General features: G+C 40.7%; 1 protein-coding gene across 1 annotated transcript in view; it reads right to left on the reverse strand.

Moving 5' to 3' along the window:
- The window catches only part of CERKL (ceramide kinase like), a 77,537-nt gene extending 56,544 nt beyond the window's left edge, over window positions 1–20,993 (reverse strand). The window contains exon 1 of the mRNA XM_060257312.1: window positions 20,544–20,993. Within this exon, the coding sequence (XP_060113295.1) occupies window positions 20,544–20,823 (280 nt within the window). The 5' untranslated portion in view covers window positions 20,824–20,993. The remainder of the gene's footprint in view (window positions 1–20,543) is intronic.
- Between the last annotated feature and the right edge of the window lie 425 nt (window positions 20,994–21,418).

Here is a 21,418-nt window from a genome sequence, read left to right on the forward strand (position 1 = left end):
TTTCTCTGTGCATATTCCTAATATAAATGTTTTCATTTTACTTGTAAAGGCTTCTTATGGTCCCAGTTCCTTCGTATATTTTCACTCTTGATTTGTACCTGTATGCTCCATCATTCTTTACACAATGAACAACCTAACCTTCCAGTTGCATCTCCTGTTGCCTAAGTGCTGTCTTGTTTTTGTTAATTCACTCCAGCTTCACCTTGTGCCTGAAATTCTGTGGGTCAGTTCACAGTTACAACCAAGGGGTGGACTTGCATGCTGCTTCTCATCCCACATGCTCCAATGTAAGATACCTGCTATTTAGCACAAATCCTAGCTTTCTGTTATTTCAGAATCAAATCAGGATTGAAACAACAAACCATGGTTTGCACTAATAGGAATTAACTAACTGGAGTGCATGACAAGGGAACAAGATACATATGAGCACAAGGATCAGTCATACAATACTACATTATGGCTTATTGTCAGGGGTCCCCAGTGTGGTGCCCATGACTGTCAAGGCACCTGCCAGGTGTTTTTAGAAAGTGGGTGGGACAGGTCTTCTGATTGGCTGTACCAATTAAAATAATGTTTCAGTGACAGCCGCCGTAACATGTTGGTTTGTCTCACTCCTCTTTCCCATTACATTTTCTAAAATTACTCTTGTTGCCTGCTCGTGTGTAGCTCTTCCTCCTGTGGTGGCCATTTTGTGGTTGGTGCCACTTCCATGATGGCCATTTGTGGTTGCACCCACCACCCTTTGGTACATCTCAGGAGGTAGGGGTGGGGCCAGAGGGTTGTCTGGGTGAATGAGCCAGCTTATTGTGCCAGTTGGAGCATGAGACTGGACTTGGGAGCCCCAGAGTCCATTCCTCACTTCTAACATGGAAGCTAGGTGGGTGGCCTTGAGTTGGATGCCAGATGCACATTCTCAGCCTGACCAGTGTCATGGTGAATGGAGAACAGGGGAAACCTACCAAGTGAAAGGGGAGGTCGCTAATGAAAGGAATGCATGGACTAAGCTCTTAACTGGTGTTTGCTTCAGGAAGGGATTCCTCTAGCACCCAGGGGAGAAGGCATCTATGCAAGTAGCACTAAGGGGGCCACTGGGTCATAGGGGTTCCCTGAGTCAGTGGTAGGAGGAACCATTGCAGTGGATGGACTCAAAAGTATGGGGGGGGGGCCTTGCCCATGGAACATGCTGGCATGCAGGGAAAGCAAATGATGGCGACTACGTGCCCATCATCTGCATGGGTCTCTATCAGGGCCAGAGTGGGAGAGCAGAATGGGGGTCTCCTGAGCCTCCTTTTCCACCCTCAACTGTCATGTGCAATGGCATCTGCCCCAGGACTGTCCACTCCTGTCAACCCGAAGTGCCCCTCCCCTTGTGCCACCCCCACCTCAACACTATGCTGCAAGACCACACTGGAGTGGAATCGTCAATGGACACGGCCTCACAAGCAGCCAGCCATGCCTTTTCTCCCCTTCACCGCAGCATAACTTGATCCTTAGGGAGCCAACTAGTGGTACCAAAGTTGCACAGTGGCCAGCTGCTGCAGCATAGGCACAGCTCAGGATTGCTCTGCCCAATTACCAGAAAATTGAAAATGAAACATTTTAGTGTGTCTTGCCTGAAATACAGAAAGTATACCTCATAAAATCAGCAACCGTACTGCAGAAAATAATTCAAAATAAGCACCTGAGAGAATATAGGTGTGAGACTCCCAGTTTCCCAATGCACTCCTTTGCAGAATTATGCCAGTTTTTGAACAATAGGTTTTGACCAGTGTGCAAGATAGCGCCATAAGACTCCACAGACACAGGAAGGGGGGATTCTGCTGTACCAACTGGACTACTGGGAATATACCAAACCAGGGTTTTTTACATCTTTTCTGACTACAAATGAGGTAGCTAATGATTCATTTAATTCAGACAAATATAAAACTTTCAAAGACAACCGTAAAGGGTTGTAAACTTTTGGGTTTTTTATATTGGCCAAAACAACCAGATACAAAAATAACAGTCAGTACAGAGCTGGACATGGATGGAACTTTCCTTTTAAGATAAGTTGCTAGGGCAGTCAGGAACATACACACACACACGTATTTGTGACAAGCCACACATGCAACAGAAGAAAATTACATGACATTTCCATCACTGATAGTAATCAGTTTTTGGGAAAGAGATTTAAAATGGCATACGGTAATGTATCTATGTTAACAGCATGTAAACTAGCACGTTTGCAAAAAAAAGTGTTGTATACATTCAGAGTATTTGATACACTTCATCAAAGCATATGATTCATACGGCTTTTCACTAAATGAAGACAGCATTCAGATTTTATATACTAGTGGGCGGAGTAAACTTAAGCGGTTATTTGTGCCTCTGATGTGCTAGCTGCAATGCACATGTGCCTGGCATTTCAGACCACAAAATGACTTCCAGTCAAACTGTGCACTTTTCCCCTCATGGTGTTTGGTGCCATGTGTTGCACTGCATGGTGCTTGTAATCATTATGTCCACCTGTGAATCACATTTGTCAATCAGGTCAAAAATAGTAAGTTGATGGATCAGAAATTTAATTTTTAAAAAACTGGCATTTCCAATAACAGCTAGACCTATACATGGGTGTTGCATAAATAGAAATGCGTTAAACTACTTTTCACTGAACACCAAAACTGACTGAGATAAGTTTGGAAAGTCCATAGTATTCCTATTTGGAACAGATTTGTTAATTGCACGTGGCAAAAAGGTACAATTCATTTACTGTAAATTAATATAGTCTATTTCTTTTCTCTCTTTTTAGTAAAAAACGCTTTTTATTTGCATGGAAAAGCTTCAAGTCAATGTGTTAAAAAGTCAGAGATTATATTGCCCGCATAGGATAAAAAAAATCAGCCATGAACAGAACAAAATTAGGTACATTTCTTCCTACAGAGCAGTGCAATTAGTTCACATTGCAAAAAATTAAGTATGAAACAGAATCAAAACTAGTGTTTTCCGACAATCAGCATACTAAGAATTAAAATTCAAAGTTTTGTATTAAATCTATCAGTTTACAGAGTATTCCTTTAAGAAATGTTTCTCATTTCATAATAGTTGTCTTTCATCAATACTGTGTAGAAAATCTGAAGTGAGCTGACTGGGAAACAAAATATATAATACAATTTTAGACCATGAACTAACAAATATGAAATTCAGACAGACTTACAGGACCAACATCTCAAAGACACACAAATAATATTTCATGTAACACCTCATTTTTTAGCAAAAATAATTTGGTTTTACAACTCCATTATGGATCTTGTAGGCTGGAGATGCAGATATCTAAATATCTTTTTAAAAACATAATAAATGTCTTTTGCAAATAATTCTAAAAGTATAAATACTCTCATCACAGTCTTCAGGTTAATTTTTTTAGTTATTTCCTTGTTCCAAAAACTCATTTATATGGGTGAAAATCAAAAAGGCCCTCATGGTACAGTGAAACAATAAACTGTGATCTGCTTACTTCTAATTTTGGAAAGAAAGGAAAAAACCCTAGAATTTACAGTACTATGGTATATATGAAAAAGTCTTCAAAGTTTACATTGCATATTTCTGTGTTTATACCCTTGCATGTCTGTTATATTTTTCCTTGTCTGACTTGTAGATTTCTGCAATATCTGGTATTAAAGGGACATCTGGATTAGGTTCAGAAAGTAAGGAGCATATGAACAACAGAACTTTAGATATAGTCAAAGCAAGTGACCACTGTGGTCTCATGATATCAAGACAAATATTCCCATTACTATTTATGTTTGGATAATATATTTTTGTTATGAATGCAATCTTTGGTGGAATGTTTCCTGGCTGGGAGACCACTCTCCCTAGTCCAGACTGGAGCAGCTGAGCCAATCTGCTTGAACATTTGCTATGCCACTGATGTGTTCTGCTCTGAGGCCAGATGTTGTTTTGCCAAGAACATGAGAATAGTTGATTTCCACTGTAGCTTCTTGGCCCTGGTGGATCACGTGCACCTTGGCGTTGTTTGTCCGTATACATATGTTCAATTGAAACAGATGGTCTTGGAAGTGGAGAAGTGCCAGATGAATTGCAAGCAGTTTCAAAAGACAGATGCTGAGGGAAGCTTCTTGATGGGACCAGGTCCCCTGCATGTCGCCCACTGTGCAATGGACTCCCCATCCCATCAGGCTGGCATCTGTTGTGATCTCTAGGTCTGTAGTCACTTGGAAGGGTTTGCCTACAGATGTTTCTTGGTTGTCCGCTAAAGGAGGTCCTTCCTGAGATGCTGACTGATGCTGATTCTTATGTGCTTTCAGAGGGCTATGAACCTTTGATAAAGCAACAGCATCCACTGAAGTACCTGAGAGTATTTCCACAACCAAATAGCTGCACTCTTGATAGCTGCACTCATGTAACCGAGCTGATGTGCTAGGATCATCAAGTCCACTGATTTCACAGAGTGAGCCTGTTTCACAGTCTGAACAATCTTCACTGCTCTGTCTAGTGGAAGAAACACTTTTTTCCTTCATTGAATCTATCATTGACCCCAAATGCATGACTTGTGCAGGTAGTTTGCTCTTCTGGAGGTTGATTAGGAAGCTGTGACTGGAGAGGCACTGGATAGTGTCCTGAATGTCCCTCAGTGCCTGCTCTTGTGAAGGTGACCTTATAAGGAGGTTGTCAAGGATAAGGATTGATATGGATTCCTTTGAGACATAAGCTTGCAACAAGTGAGATAATCAGTTCTGTGAATTTCCAGGGCACTGATGCCAACTCAAATGGCATGGTCCTGAACTGGAATTGTTTTTGACCAACATGTGAAAATATGCCTCAGTCAAATCGATGGCCATGAAGTCCTCTGTCTGCAGGGCTTCCACAATGGTCTTCAAGGTCTCCATTCTGAACTTCTTGAACCTCACAAACCTGTTCAGGAATCTGAGGTTGAGGATAGCCCTCCAGTCCCCGATCTTTTAAGGAACTATGGAAAAAATATAATAGATGCCTAAAACCTTTGCAACAATGAAACAGGTTTTGATAGCAGCAATCTCTACCAGATGTATGATGACATCCTGTGTGCGCTATCTTTTGATAGGGCAACGAGGGACTGGTGAGTTCACGAATCTACAGCAACACTATGGGATCACAGTTCATAATAGAGAAATAACAACCAAACACTGTGATATTGCTGGATAACATATCGTAAGCTTTTATCAGAAATCTTATAAAGCTATTTATCACATAAGAAGGAAGTACAATGTATAAAAGAGCCCATCCAGTGTAATTTTACTAAAGAGTCTGTCCAATGAGTACCCGGTTTAGACTCGTTTCGTTAAATTCTTTCTCAAGGATGTAACTCTCCATGTCAAGATTATCAGGCTCTTGTTGTGTTTCAGTGTATGTATTAGGAGCAAGTCAGTCACTGACTTCTTTAAACAGATGCAAAAGCCTTCCGCATTTGACTGATAAATGCTCTCTGCAACCTCTTTCTTTCAAACCTCTGTTTCTTTCCAAATTAACATCCTGGAATAAACCATGGCAGTTATAACAAGATACAACATAAAGCTGAATGGGAGAAACTTTTTAATTTTTAAAACTTTAGTCATAAAGTATTGAAGGGTAGGTAGTTTTTGTAGTAAATGTAAGAAATAGAGCCCAATTATTTCTGAAAAGCATACATACATTTTCAAAATACACACACAAGGAAGTATTATACATAGTTTTCAGCCCATAATAACTTGATCAGTGTTACATGGTATTCTATATTTTTAAGAGAAAGATACTTAACATACAGCTGCATGGAGTTACTTAGATTGGTTCTCTTTAAGTAGAGTTAGTCTTTAAGCCTTTTATAGAGAACAATTTGCCAGTAAGATTGAGAAGGCTTTTGCTGACTTGCTCCCAACTTAACACTTAAGTGAAAAAAGAAAGCATATTTGCCAGCCAAAAAGAGCTTTTTGAACCACCTACATTCAGAAGGCTTTTGCAGCAGATGAGGTTTGGGACTGGTCTGCTACTTATAAATTAAAGCACTTAAGTGGAATTGGGAGTCAGGGTTGTGCTCATTTCAAACTTCCAAGGAAAAAATGCATTTCTTCTCAGAGACAAATTGTTTTATCCAGTCCTAGAAGCCTGGTAGGATAATAAAGGGTTCTTCCCTCTCCTGGCTTCTCCCTGGTGGGATGCTGTTGTCTCCCTTTGACTCACCACTCCCATGGCTGCAGAAGGTTGCATGGAGCAGGCCTGATGGGTCAAAGCAGGCCATTCCAGCAGATTGAGGGTGCAGTTTTGAAGCCAAAAATCAAGTCTGCTTCTTTATAATCTGACCCCGCTGATTCATGGCCTATGGCGCTCTCCAGGAGTTTTGCCACAGCAGGACAGCTGGGCAAGTGGGTTTACAGGGATCTCCTACTCTGCTGCCTGGGGATCACCTCCCCCAGCTCTCTCTCAGAGGAGGTTACATGACTGGAGACCTTAGCTGTAGACTTTGCAGTGACTGAAGCAGCAGCAAAAGTCAAACAGCCTCTGGGAAGACAAGGCCAGAAGAACAAAGTTTGTTTTTTAAATGAAGGGAAAAACACACTGGTGGAAAGAGAAAAATAACGTGCAATCCAAAGGGGTCCTTACAGGAAAATCTCAGGAGCTCTCTAAATACCCTGCTCTCTCAGGAGGCAGGAAAAGGGCTGAGGGTGAGCTCCTCCCCGCCCCCCAGAGATAGAAAGTGAAATCAGTTTCCTGCCTCAAGGGATTGTGGAGTATCAGTGTCCTCCTCCCCTCAAGAAACAATTCATATTCTCTGAGCATTCAACATCCATGGCCAGCTGCATGACATTCCCCAGCTAGAACACATAAAAAAAAAATCCAGACGGCCAATTTACACATACCCAGTAGAAGTAAGAAGCTGGTATGCAAATGAGGGAATCTTTGGGTTTTAGGCAGACCCTTCTCCCCATTTGCAATGGCTTCTGACAGCCAGCAATATATGTTCACCAGCCTACAGGATAAAATCCCAGATCCTAATTTTTTTCTAGGCCTTCAAAAAGTAGAACACAAGAAATAGGATAAGTTATATTTAACACTAAGGAGTTGGCTTGCTGGGTTTGAAAATTAGTTGGCATCATACTTTTCTAGGCTATTTTTGTTCTTACGCAGAATTTGTACAGACTGGGTTGGATCCAAATAGCTTTTCCTCTAATGAATGAACAAAAAAAAAAGGAAGAAAAAGAACAAAGTTTAAGTCCAGTGGAACCTTAAGACCAACGAAGTTTTATTCAAGGTATAGGCTTTCATGTACATGCACACTTCTTCAGATACAATGAAATTCAAATTACCAGTCCACACATATACTGTAGGTATAGGGTGAGCAGTAGATTAGCATATAGCATAACGAAGATGTTTAACAGATTCAAGGACCAAACAGGAATGACAATCCTAGTGTATATGGTTACCAAATTGGGGGGGACTACAATGAAGGAAATGAATATGTCAAAATTGGAGACTGATGGGAAGAATACCCTTAATTGTGGAATGCTAAGAGTAATTAACTGAGACCCTGCCAATTTGTTCTGTCTCCTTTCAAGCATGGAGGTGACCTTACGATGGCATCTTCTTTGAAGCGGGGCAATTGGCTGGGTGGAATATGTTCCAATCTACTCCTATAAATTACATTACATTCTACTATTCATTACATTACTGTATAGTGTATACTATTTTAATCTGTTATTCCAAATAAGAAATAAAATAAAGAGGACATATGGTCATTCTGGAGGATTGGTGAGAACACAGATGTACATTACATTTGATGTAATGTAATGTGTGGCAGAATCTGCCTGCTTTTCCTTGCAGACTCCATTCGCCCACTCTTTCCATTGGGTTGCCAACCCCTGGAAAGAGCTATTCCACTTCCTGCCACTATGGCACGTTGCTACCACTTGCTCAGTTTAGGAGTTCTGACTGAGAGTCCTCCTGCCAATTCTGAGGTCTGGTTACCACAGAGACCAAAGTTCTTCTTTGGTGAGCTCCTGGAGGACTGGCACCTGTGGCTTGGCTTCCTGCCCTTCCCCTTTCCAGGAATCCCCTCTTAATGTAGTGTACTCTAAGGCAGCTGGGGAACTTATATGGTCCAGAGAACACAGCCAAAATAAAAAGTAACAATAGTTATTGATAAGAAAAAGTCTACAGGTACAGCCTTAACCCAGCACCAGATCAGCAAAATGGAAACAAAAGAAAAAAAATTGGGCCGGGGGGGGGGGCATTCCTGCTTTCCCTCCTCTAACACATACTCTAGCTAGTTGTTTCGAGCACAGCAGGTCTAATAAGCCTTAGAAAGTTATCAGTTTGGCTTGTAGCCCTTTACATCACCAGAGAACTTTGCAGCTTCCCAAAAGGCTGCCTGTTCTCTTGAAGTGGCCACTATGTAGCCCAGCCCAACCAGAGGTCTGTTTTTTTTGAGGGCTCAGCACTCTTCACACTCTTCTTCCCTAGGCAGGGACTATCTCTCTGAACTCTCCTTCCTGCCCAGGAACTGGTCACCTTTCCCCACCTTTTCCCTAGAGCACTCTGGGAAGAAAAGCCCCAAAGCATATCTGGAACTTTCTGGTTTCATCCTGCCTCTCTAGCACATAACTCCCTCATCTGTGGTTAAGAACAGGAGGGGGGGGGAGAGCAGTCTTCTTTAAGTGAGCAGTAAGCTGACTCCCTCCCAAAGGAAAAAAACAGCCCTTTTTAAAAAGTAAATTCCAACAAGGAAGGCATTTAATTACATAATGTAAAGGAGGAAGGAGTCTCATTGAACCCATCAAAAGTTTATGCAGGAGATCACAGAATCTGTATGCACAAAAGTCATGTGAAATGGGAGTTATAGTAAGGAGGGGAATTGGTTGTGACTGAGTGAAGAGGTATCCTACCAATGAAATCCTGATTTAGTTATTCTTGTTCCCAGATTTAAATCTGAACTGGTAGGGGAAACAGCTAAATTACTGTTAATGATGCTCTGAAGTTATCCGTTAGATTACTGTACACAGAAACTTCACATGCAGCAGACTATAGCAGCAAAGATGATGACTGAAATTATGAAGAATGTATTCAGCCAGTCCTAAAAGAGCTCAATTGGCTACCAGTTCATTTCCACACAATTCAGCATGCTAGTTCTTATATTAAAATGCTAAACAGCCTGGGACCAGGGGAACTAGAAGATTTCTCTGGTACGGATTTGTATATGCAGCCTTGATCTATAAACAACCCCTACCCCCAACTTCTGGAATACAAACAATGAGTCGCAATCAGAAGGGGCCTTTTTTATAGTGTTGCCTTTCTCACAGGAGTCTATCCTGCACCTAATCTTTTAAAGTTAAATATACCATGTAGAATACCTTTTGCCTATACATTCTGTTAGCAGTTTAGATTTCTTTACCTATTTTTACTATTCAACTGATTTATTTTGGTTCTTTTTTTTGTATTTTATACTGTGCTGCTTTTACTGACTATTCTTGACTTTCATTGGTTTCTACAATATTTTGATATTCTTAGAGAATGTGGCTAACAAGTATTTTAAATAAATAGAATGCTAAATAAATAGAATATTATTTGGATTTTTAATCTTCTTTAAAATATATTTATATAACCAAATCATGATCAATGGTTTATTGCTGATATCAGGAATTATGTCATCATTTCTTCAAATTTTTGTTTTTCTGAGAATTATTCTGTTTCCAGGATACACACTACTAAGCAAAGCATAACATCTGTTGCTTCAGCGATTGAAAGTTTTCCCAAACTAAACATATTTTCCTGTACACCTCACTGACAATTAGAAAATATGCTGCTGTAGGTCAAATAAAATAAGAATATAAACCTAATTTTATATTGTAGATATGTCTCCCTTAAAACAAAATATGCATTGCTTACTCACTTCTGCTTTAACACTCACTACAATGCAGCAGTATCTCCTCATGTGTGTGTGTGTGTGTCCGTGTGCGCATGCATATAGCTAGATAGATAGAAAGCTTTATTTTTTAACAAATTAGTCAACAGAGCACAAGTGCGATCAAATACATTCACCTTTCAATGAGCATTTACTTATTTGTACTTATAAATAATAGTTTTGCAATATAGTCAGCATCCTATATTAGCAACTGTGGCCATGATCCTGCAAACAATCAAACTATTTGATAGAAAATAGAAAAGACTCAAAGCATATCAAGAATACAAAAAACACCTTGCTGCTATTTGATAATTTATATCCTGCCCTCCCCTAGCAGGCTCAGGGTGGCTAACAACAGTTAAAGAACAACATAGAATATTAAAAAAACCAGAATATACAATAAAATCATTTCCATACATTTTACAACCATTAAAAGTCCAATATTAAATAGCAAAGTGCTTTAGATCAAAAGTGTCAAACTTAAGGCCCACAGGTCACAACTGGCATATCCAGGGCTTTAATCAGGCCCATGGTTCTTTTCTTCCCCCTCCTGTCCTCATCCTTTGACGTTCCAAGTTAAGGATGAGCATGGAATGCCAAAATGGTGGTTCATGTGATCGCCCCCTCATTGTTTCATTTGGTTTGGGAGATGTAAAACTCAACAGGAGTCTTCAGCAGGCTGTCCTCCAGCTGCCCTCCAAGTTTGGTAAAGCTTGGATTTGAAATGTCTGAGCTACAGCCCACCAAAGCAGGTGCCCCCAGGAAAGCTCAGCTTCAGCTCTAACAACTAACTCTTCTATCTTCATGCTGCAGAATGGGAGCTCCGTGACTGGCTCCTGGAGTTGCCAGTCAGGCTATGGACAACAGCTATGGATGTTTCTAGGGCTCCCGGAAGTCTAGGGTCATTTGGGGACATGCAAGCATTGGATGTTTTGTATAATGTTAAGCTTATTTAAGCTAGGCTATAAGAACCTTTTTTGTGCTGCATGTTCTGATTACAGATGTAATACTATTTAAAAGACTTCATAGTTGTTCTATCACTATAATATATATATTTTACAGTCTATACATGGTGGTTATTTTGTGATTGTAACTGCTTTACAACTGTGTGCCTTTGTTAGATCATTGATGAGCAGCAACTAGCATGGAAGGACTGTGTCAAACAATACTGACTTTCTGACAAGTTGTCAGACCTATGTTGGCAGTTACAGCCATAAACTTTACGCATACTGTGACCTGCAACAGCTTCATGAGCTGACATATGTGAAGTCAAATTCTGAAACGAGGTCCGCTCATAATGCTACCATACCAATGAATGTAAGCTTTCTTCCACTATGTGTTGTTTCTCTTTAGCACTACAGAAGTATTGCTTTTCTGCAATCAACTGGAAACATAACTTAAACCATCATTATACACAGCATTTAACATAGCACTATCTTCCCATGAAAATCTGACAGTTCTCATTCCTAAGACACATCCAATTTTATGCTTACACAAAAGTAAGCCCTGTACAACAACAGTTGTGCTTCTCTTTGTAGCTGTATCCTAGCCTCTTTTTGAAGGTGTACTGCTTCTCCTTTTCTGTGACTTCAATTAGCTGCCTCCTATCCACTCCTGTAGACACAGCATTTCTAAATCAGCTCTTAATTAGTCAATTCCTGTTCCCTTGACATGAGGAGGACTTTAATTACTATTTTACTTTTTGCAACCAGGGAGGTTTTTAAAATTATCATTATAGCTGTTGCATAACTGCAATCATAAAAGAACATTAATCAGATTAATGTTAAGAGTGAACAGTTAAAAGTAAATCAAAAATTAAAGACACCCCCCCTTACAAAAGTAGGGTTCTTCACAGCCTCTCCACACAATGCCATCATGTTTTTCATATCATATGCACCTAAAACTACTACAACTTCACAATCAAACTTCCATCTTTGATTGTATTAAAGTATTACGTTAGGGTTAATGAGTGAATGCAACACTCCAATAAAGTCCAAGCCAACTGTAACTGATGATGGCTCTACTTTTATACGGCACTTTCCCCAATATTAGTATACTATGCTGGAAAACAAGTGAGAAATGGAGTCAAGTTTCAAACTCTGTACCATAGACACATTATTGCTAGAATACCTGATTCCATTGTGAGTAGGGTTGCCAAAAGGTCTGCAGAAAAAGTCCCCTCTTTTTAATAGAAGCATAATGTGTGTGTAAGGAACTGGTCAGGGTCAGCTTGGGAGCAGTGTCCCCTCTAAAATGAGTTAGTGTAAGCTAGCTCACAATTTTTTAGCCTCCAGATCACACACATTTGTCTCAGCTCAGGAAAAATTGCCCCAGAGAACATTAATGCCAGTAGTTCACAAAGTAGAATTTTTGCTCACAAGACTCCACAGCTTAGAGGGAACATTGCTTAGGAAGGTGATTACTATACATTTTCCCCCAGTCACCTTCCCTCAGTCCCTCAGGCACACATACAGAAATACTGTCAGAACTAAAGTAAACTAGGCACCAGACGGTTTTCAAAACCACAAAGAATGTTTATTGGTTCACAAAAGGTAAGGGAGAGGAGTAAAATAATATTAATTAGTTCATCAATAACAAATCAGTTGACAGGCAATTCAAAATAAACCATCTCTGAACATCAGAGATTTATCAGGCTGAGAGTGTTAAAAACATATAAACAGGCAGGCTTTAGAACTATACAAAAACCTTGGACAGGCAGGCAGTGCCTACTGGGCACTAGAAATGCTTTGCAGAGATGATGGTATCACCCTATGCTCTGGCTTCTCAAATCATAAAAATAATAAACTGGCATTCACTCTTTTCCACACACACTGAGGGCTCCTGACTTGCGCTAGATAACTTTTCCCTCACAGATATACACACTAGCTCACCAGACTCAGACTCTTTTGAGTGCTCTAACTAGCCCCTCAACTCCTGGTGTGTCTCAGTCCCAGCTAGATTCCTAGTCTGTCTCTTGGGATCCCTTTCTAGCCACAAGAATCCAGTCCTCCCTTCACAGTGGTTGAGTGTTCCCAGTTTAACTAGGAGTCTTTGTGCTGACAGAGCTCACAGAGAGTTCCTCCTCACAGAAGGTGCCTGGATGTGACCCCCTTCTGACCAAAAACTCTCTCACTCAGACAGAAGCTTAGCCCAGTTCTGTCTACCAAGGAACTCAGACCCACTGGCTGTTCTCAGCTCCTTGTCCAGTTGCTACACACCACAACTGACCAGCTTAAGTACCAGTCTTCACATGGTTTAGTACTTAAGATTCAACTCCAGACTAAAACTCTGAGGCATTTTTTCCTCCGCAAGCCTCTTCAATTCACTACATTTTAATTACCATAGCTGTGGCCCAGCCAATCGTTGCAAGGCTGCTCTCAGCTTTCAAGCTAATTTGCCTGAGTCCATTACAGCGTGGAAATGAGAAGCCAAAGCTTTGAATAGTATGGAGGTAAATAACATCCCATAAAGCCTCTACTATTGGTGCAGGACATCTTTTCTCCAGATGGTTGGCAACCTTAATTGTTAGATATCCTGGAAAAGCAATGGTTGCAAAGGCACTGACATTGTATAATTCTAGATGACAGGATGAAAAAAAGTTTTCACTGCTGCCATAAGGAAAATGGCAAGAGAAGGAACCTTTCAGAGGGGGACAAAGGAAGAGGCATTCAGATCTCATCACATTCCCAGTAATACAACTAGCAGCACAACTAGATCCAAATGCAGAACTGAGCTTAGAAAGAAAGATCTCCATTTTTTAAATGCTGTTTGCCGAGCCCCATTCCAAAATGAGAAGTTCTCCCACATCACTACAAGCACTGGAGTAACAATATTGGTTTGTTGTGGTGAAACTGAAAAGATACTTGTAAGCAAGACTCTTAAAGGATTTTTCTGTTGTCCAGACAAATCCCCCAGTTTTGAAATTTCGAGTAAGAAAATATGGCCTCTGGAACATAATCTAATTATTGGGCCCCAGACTGGAGACAACTCAGAAGCTAATAAAGAAGTGGGTAAGGATACTAACAACTGGGTCCATCCCTACTTCCTGTGAACTTTCCTCAGGGAAGAAATAAATCCCACATTGTTTACAGAACTGGCTTTTGTAGTAGATTCAGATAACTTCAAATCTAGCAAGTACTGCCAGCATGAAAGCACCTATAAGACTGACTAATACAAGAGTATTAAGTATTTATATATGTGATTACAGATCTAAGATATCAATCTGCAGACAGACACCAATTCACTTTTATAGATCTCCAAAATGTTCTATATCAACAGATCTGCAATACAGGATTTATCCATTGTATGCAAGGTGGAACTGAATGTTTCTACTTATTCTTGAATTTCAAATTACCGTATTTTTCGCTCCATAAGACGCACCTGAGCATAAGACGCACCTAGTTTTTAGAGCCGTTTGTGTGAATTTAGAGGCATTTGTGTGAATTTTTTGCAGTATTCGCTCCTTAAGACGCACACACTTTTCCCTCCACTTTTTTTGGGGGGAAAGTGAGTCTTATGGTGCAAAAAATACTGTATTTAAAAATGCATTTTATATAACTCTGCAAACTGTACAACTGGTTCTAATAGGTGGCTATAAAAGCTTGATAAGCTACAGCAAAATCAAAATATTAATAACATCAAATACATTTCTAAAAGAGCCCAAAAGTCTAAAAATTTTTGCATAGTTATAGCTGTAATTAACAATGTCAAATTCTAAAAAGAGACAGCAGATACCACCACAAAAAGTAACAGATGTGCTTTGAGTTCATCTGGACAAAAACATAAGCATATGTGAAAGAAATCTAATACTATCATAAAATCAGTTGCTGTCTAAAATAATAGCAGACCCTTATGGCCGAATAGTTATATATGTATCAAATACACGGCACAGTATGTTTCAGCAGAATGCCCAGATAAGAAAGCATAAGTGGCAGAAATTAACACCCAAATTTGTTTCATAAGAAGCACATGCACCAATATTTGATAAAAGAATGCAAATACATATTGCTTGAAAATCACAGTAATTTTGATCTTTTTATACATTCTTTAAACATTAAGATTCATTAAAAGGCACCATACAAATTCTCTAAAGAATAAATTTCAGAAAATAATAGAAAAACACCTCACACCTCAGTATTTCTGATAAGATAAAAAAAGTAGACTAGCTAAGCAAAATAAGGTATATCAAAATGCATGTTTTAAAATGTTAATGCATTTACAAATCTGCCAAGTTTATCCTAAGCAACCTTATAGCCTTGGAAAAGTTTGTCAACATTACAATTTATGCCGATTTGAGAGAGTAACAGATGCTTATGCTGTTCTGTTTTTGATACTCCTTGGGGAGAAAATACATAAAGCAAACAAATATTTAAATAAAGCAAACAAATATTTAGAGCCATTTCATACATTAGAGTGGCAACCCAAGGAATCATGTTGATTCTTACCTCTCTGACAAGTAAATTTACAGTATCTTACATTTTTAAAATGTATTCATACATCGTAGGACTATACCAAAACTGAAAATGTATGTTGCTAAAGTGTTGCTAAAACAGTTTAAGTAATGTCAATACAAAGTTATTTATTAACCAAAGTAATATCAATCCATGACATCTGCCAATATCTAATTATTACATTTACAAGCAACTGAGCAAAAACAAAAGAGTTTTGCAGCATCTTTCAGACTGATCTACTGTGACATCATAAGTAGCTTCTCATGACACAAAGCAAGAACATAATGTTTAGCACAGCATGATCTGGACAGAGTGCTGAGCTTTAATGTTCCAGTAAGATGCACTGCCATAAAAGTTGAGTCACTAGAGTAATAGCACCATCCCAAACTTCATATTGAAGGAGAGCCTGTTTTGCACTTGCTTTCAGTGAGGCAGAAAACAAGATTTACAGGACAGCCAGTTAACCATTACTTAAAAAACAGTTACTGGTACATGGGGAAAAAAGACTGGGAGCAAAACCAATAGTACCATACATAGCCTAGTTCTGCTCTCTGCTTTGATCAATCACTACTGCAATGGAAGTATTAGCTCTGTGAGGCAAAGCACCCTAGTTTTACCAAGGGTTAACATGAATAATAGTGGTTCTGCTTCAGCAGCCTGGTTTCTCTAATTAACCTTTCATATTATAAATACTATCCGTATCTCTTTCAAGGCCTGATATCAGAATGTGGTAATTGGCTAAGCAGAAAACATACGCTCAGTTCAGTAACTAGATGGGGAGCAAGTTGTATCATTTCTTGGAGGGCTCCAGTGAATGAGCACTCTGACTGGATTCCAAAGACCCCCTGATGTCAGAGAACAAGAAACTAATCAGACCTAGATAAGGGTGGCGCTACACTTACTTTTGATCCCATGTGACGGACACGTAAGTTTCTAGCCTGGACTCTGCAATTTTGAATGGTGCACCAGTTAACACCAGTTACTAAAGCTTCAGGGGGGAAAGATTACCTTTTGTTGTGTTCTTTGCTAATTAACTCCAGAGACTGTGTGCCTAGTGGTACTTTTAATTTCATTTGCTCAATAAACCTGTGTATATTTTTCTGATTTTTTTGTGTTCTTGTGCGCATTTAACCTCAGGGACCCACAAGTCTGAGCACTGTTTACTAGTCTGAGAGGTAGTGGCTCAGAGGGACCCAAGCTTGGTTTTCGTGACAGGCTCATCAACAGCTTCATCCATCACACTGTAAAAAACCTGTGTTTTTCTTTTTATCCTACCTACCTGCCCACAAAACACAGAGAATTATACCTAACTAGAGGGCAGGAAGAAAGAAATCTCAAGACTACTATAGCCTGCTTCAGACATCTGTAAACCACTCAAAGTGAAGTGGCGAAAGCAGCCACATGAAGAAGTAAAATCAGCAACAACAGATAGCCAACAATTCTCTGCAATGATGCTCATTGCTTCGAATCACAAGCAAATCACACACCCACATCTAGAAAGTTTTGTACTGAACGCAAAACAAAAGGGTATTCAGTATATATCAAAGGCTCAGTATTCAGTGAGTCAAAAAAACAGATGTACCATTGAGTCCCTGTTCCTTGCTGAATATTCTCTTGGGGAGGTATCTGGCTACAAATGAACTCTGAATGTTACAACTTCATACTGGATTTTTCTATAATTCTAGAACTCATTAAGTTAATGTAATTATATCTTTGTGGGGTTTCCTCCCATTACTGCAGGGGACTCTAAATCTTTATTATCAGACAATGTTTATTAGGTATCATTTACTATCCTGGGCAGACTGATTATTCAGTTCAGGCTTTACCGTTTCACTGCAAATTCCTGATGATACACTCGGGGCAACCTTCTTGCTGAACTTCTATATACTCCTAAAAACCCAACTTTATTCTAAGTAAAGCTACATTAAATTGGAGTACATGTATGTGATTGGTTTTGAAGTCACTGTTTTATCTTTTTAAGCAACCCTGTAAAAACTGACATAAGCTGCATTTGGGTTATATTTCTACCCAATGCCAAATTCCTAAATTATCCTGGAATAGAACAATTTCCACAAAGGCATTTTTATTTGTACAGGCAGAAGTCATTGTGTTTCTGAAACAGTACTCAATCATTCAGACCTTGAAAACATATTGTGACCTGAGGAATAACGTTTCAATCGCTGATTCATCCCACGCCCTTTTATATACTGAATAACTCCAAACAGTATGGGGGTCCTTACAATTTTTTAAAACTTCTGAAACAAGAACATCTGCATTTTGAATGTAAAATACTATAAAACTGACCAACTCTTCTGAATTTTAAATAAAAATATGGAACACATAAAATTATTCATTTCTAGCTTTTCTCCCTCTAAAACGATTCTCTGGATCAGTGTTTTCTTTATAAACTCATGGTAAATACCTTTTTTGTAAAATGTTAAATTGGCTTGGAGTAAAAAAGTACTTAAGTGGCAGAATACATAAACTTCTGGAGATATTTGTACCCCAGTTGCTTCTTTTGTTTACAGAAAGTAAACTGTAAGTGCTAACAGGCAGTACTTTGGCAACATCTTTTGCTACTCTACATGTGACAATGCCTTAAGAGGACAAAGTTGTTCTTCCTATACATTCTGCCAACAAAAGTGCAATCAGGGTGGGAAACTCCCCAGCCACAGGAACAGCATGGCTGGAAGGGAAAGATTATGCATAATAATTCCAGATGGGGTAGCCACCTTGGTCTGATGCAGCAAAAATAGACAGGAAGCTTGTGGGACCTAAATGATTAACAAAATTCTATTCCATCATAAATTTTTGTGAATTAGAACCCACTTCTTATGTTGTGAAATAACCTTTCTTTAAGATGCCACAAGAGTCCCGCTTATGATTTCAGATGTGATTTTTCTTCAAGTAAGAAACAAAGCAAAAATTCATTGGTAAATATTTCAGCATAGTATTTTGTTGCTAGGCAACTCATCAGCCAATACATTAAATTCTTTTTGAGTTACTAAAACTTTTATTCTCTGTGGAGTGCGGTTCTCCTGTCCTCACATCCCTTTGCTTGAATAGGAGGAGGAGTCTGGAAGGTTTGGGAGGGTGTAAGAGGAGAGGAAGGGGACCAAGGGCAAAACATCCTACCCAGGATGCAAACCACAGTCCTTAGGATCACGGACAGAAAGGTCTTTTCTTCCTTGCTCTGTTTCTGCTTTTTATATAACATCCAGCTCAATGAGAAGTTTCAAAAAACTTGAAAGCTCACACACTATAAGCAATACTCGCTCTAAAATGTGCAGGATTGTGAGCAAAAATTCCAGTTCGTGAGCTACTGGCATTAAAGTTGTGAGCTACTGCATGAAATTAGTTTGCTCTGAGGCCATTTTTCCTGGTCTAAGAGAAAAATATGTGTCAAAGGCTAAAAAGCTGTGAGCTAGTGCACACTAACTCAGCTTAGAGAGAACACTGACTGTGAGCCCTGTACACAACTTAGAGAGTGCACATACCATGTATCATACCATGTAGATACCATACCATGTAGATAAATCCAAGTGGGCAGTCGTGTTGGTCTGAATCAGTTGAACAAAGTTGCACCTTTAAGACCAACCAATTTTTATTTAGAACGTAAGCTTTTGTGTGCTCTTAAGCATACTTCATCAGATGAGGAATCCAGCACACGAAAGCTTACATTCTAAATAAAAATAGCTTGGTCTTAAAGGTGCAACTTGACTCCTGCTTTGTTCAACATATAATCCATGTACAGTTTTCTCTTAACCTGTGTTACAGTCAAAACGTCAGCAGCTAAATGCACAACTTAAACCCCAGGTTCCTCGAGATACTGCCCTCTCCAGGTTTTTTTTTTTTAATGAAGTAGCATCTGGACCTCTCTTACAAACTGATGGCCAGGTAAACATGCAGAATGCACAGATGCACAGGTGAACATGCAGAATGCATATGCCATTTGGGCTGGTCTCAATAAAAAGAATGTCATGGCCTCCAGGTGCTCCTTTGGCCAGTCTTAAAAACCAACAAAAAACAAGGCACCACAGTCTCCAACCCAGACAAAAACAATGAAAAGACCATGCAATTTACAACAAACATATACATATATATACACTTATATATTAGTTCCAAGCGGGCAGCCGTGTTGGTCTGAAGCAGTTGAACAAAGCAGAAGTCAAGTTTCACCTTTAAGACCAACCAATTTTTATTTTTATGTAGAACGTAAGCTTTTGTGTGCTCTTAAGCACACTTCATCAGACAAGGAATCCAGCACAGTGAGCAAAGCAAAAATATATATTACAGTGTAGAACAGTAAGACAATATTGATAAAGTACAGTCCATGAATGGTGAAAAACCTTTTCAGTTCAAAAACAGGTGTTCTACAAAGGTGCGTTCCTCTTTAGTAGAAGAAAATATTGGATTTATATCCCGCCCTCCACTCCAAATCTCAGAGTGGCTCACAATCTCCTTTATCTTCCTCCCCCACAACAGACACCCTGTGAGGTGGGTGGGGCTGAGAGGACTCTCACAGCATCTGCCCTTTCAAGGACAACCTCTGCCAGAGTTATGGCTGACCCAAGGCCATTCCAGCAGATGCAAGTGGAGGAGTGGGGAATCAAACCCAGTTCTCCCAAATAAGAGTCAGCGCACTTACCAGTAGCCAGTTTGGTGTAGTGGTTAAGTGTGTGGACTCTTATCCGGTTTGATTCCCCACTCCTCCACTTCCACCTGCTGTAATGGCCTTGGGTTAGCCATAGCTATCGCAGGAGATGTCCTTGAAAGGCTCAGCAGCTGTGAGAGCCCTCTCTGCCCCACCCACCTCACAGGGTGTCTGTTGTGGGGGGAAAAGGTATAGGAGACTGTAAGCGGCTCTGAGCCTCTGCAGTCTTCTTTGTAGAACCCCTGTTTTGGGGCCTGAAAAAGTCTTTCCCATTCATGGACTGTACTTTATCCACAGTGTCTTACTGTTCTCCACTGTAATATACATACACATACGTGCGTGTTCTGAATTGTATGGTCCTTTCGTTGTTTCGGGCTTAATAAAAAAACATGACTCTGTGTTAGCCCGAAGTTGCACAATAATTGCGGGGGGGGGGGGAGAGAAAAGTGTGGTAAACGACCCTCGAGTTCCCCCCAGGACTTCCTTCCCGGTGAAAAGAGGAGGCGCAGGCGCGAAACCCCGTCCAACTCACCTGTGGGGCTCTGGGGCCGAATCGGGGTCCAGCTGAGCCTCTCGGCGCTCAGCACCACGTCGCAGCTTTCCTTGCCGATGCGGAAGATCCCCCTGAGGAGAGGCTGCCGGGCTTCGGCCCCTACCGCCGCCACCTCCTCCTTGCACAGAGGGGACTCCCCGCCGCGCCTCAGCAGCACCGTCGGCGAGGGGGCGTCGCTTCCCCTCCGCCCCGCGGCCCCTTCCGCCCCCCCAGGCTCCCCCTCGCTCTCGCCCCACGCTGCTCTCCCGGGGCGGTGCATTAGAGCCGCTCTCCCCACCCCCGCCCCCAACCAAGAAGCCGAGGGGGAAATGATCCCGCCGCGTCCCGGCTGCTACCAAGGCAGCGAGCGACTCTCCTCCCTCTGGGCCGGCTCAAGCGGCGTTGGGGGTGGGGAGAGGTCAAGCGGCGGTGCGAGGCGCGCCCCCGCCTGTCTGCTCGCTCCTCTGGGAGCGTTATGAGGCACCCGCGCGCGCGCACGCCCCCCCCCCGCCCCCTTCTCCGCCTTTTGGGCCGTTAACGCTTCCCCCGCCCGCGAAGGTGGGTCACGCGACCAGTCGCGTGCTTTGGCCTCAGGGTTAACTTTCTTGCTGGGCCGTCTGAGAAATGGCGGGAGGGAAAAAAATAAATAGAACCCGGGGTGAAGGGAGTCGTTTTGGTCTGAAACGGGGGTGGCCAAACTTGCTTAACTGAAGAGCCACATAGAATAAACTTCACATATTTGAGAGCTGCAAGACGTGAACGTCAGATATTTAAGAGAAGGAAGGAACGAAGGTGATGATAGATAGATAGATAGATAGATAGATAGATAGATAGATAGATAGATAGATAGATAGATAGATAGATAGATAGATAGA

This window comes from Heteronotia binoei, chromosome 16 (assembly GCF_032191835.1).
Source record: "Heteronotia binoei isolate CCM8104 ecotype False Entrance Well chromosome 16, APGP_CSIRO_Hbin_v1, whole genome shotgun sequence".
Taxonomy (NCBI): domain Eukaryota; kingdom Metazoa; phylum Chordata; class Lepidosauria; order Squamata; family Gekkonidae; genus Heteronotia; species Heteronotia binoei.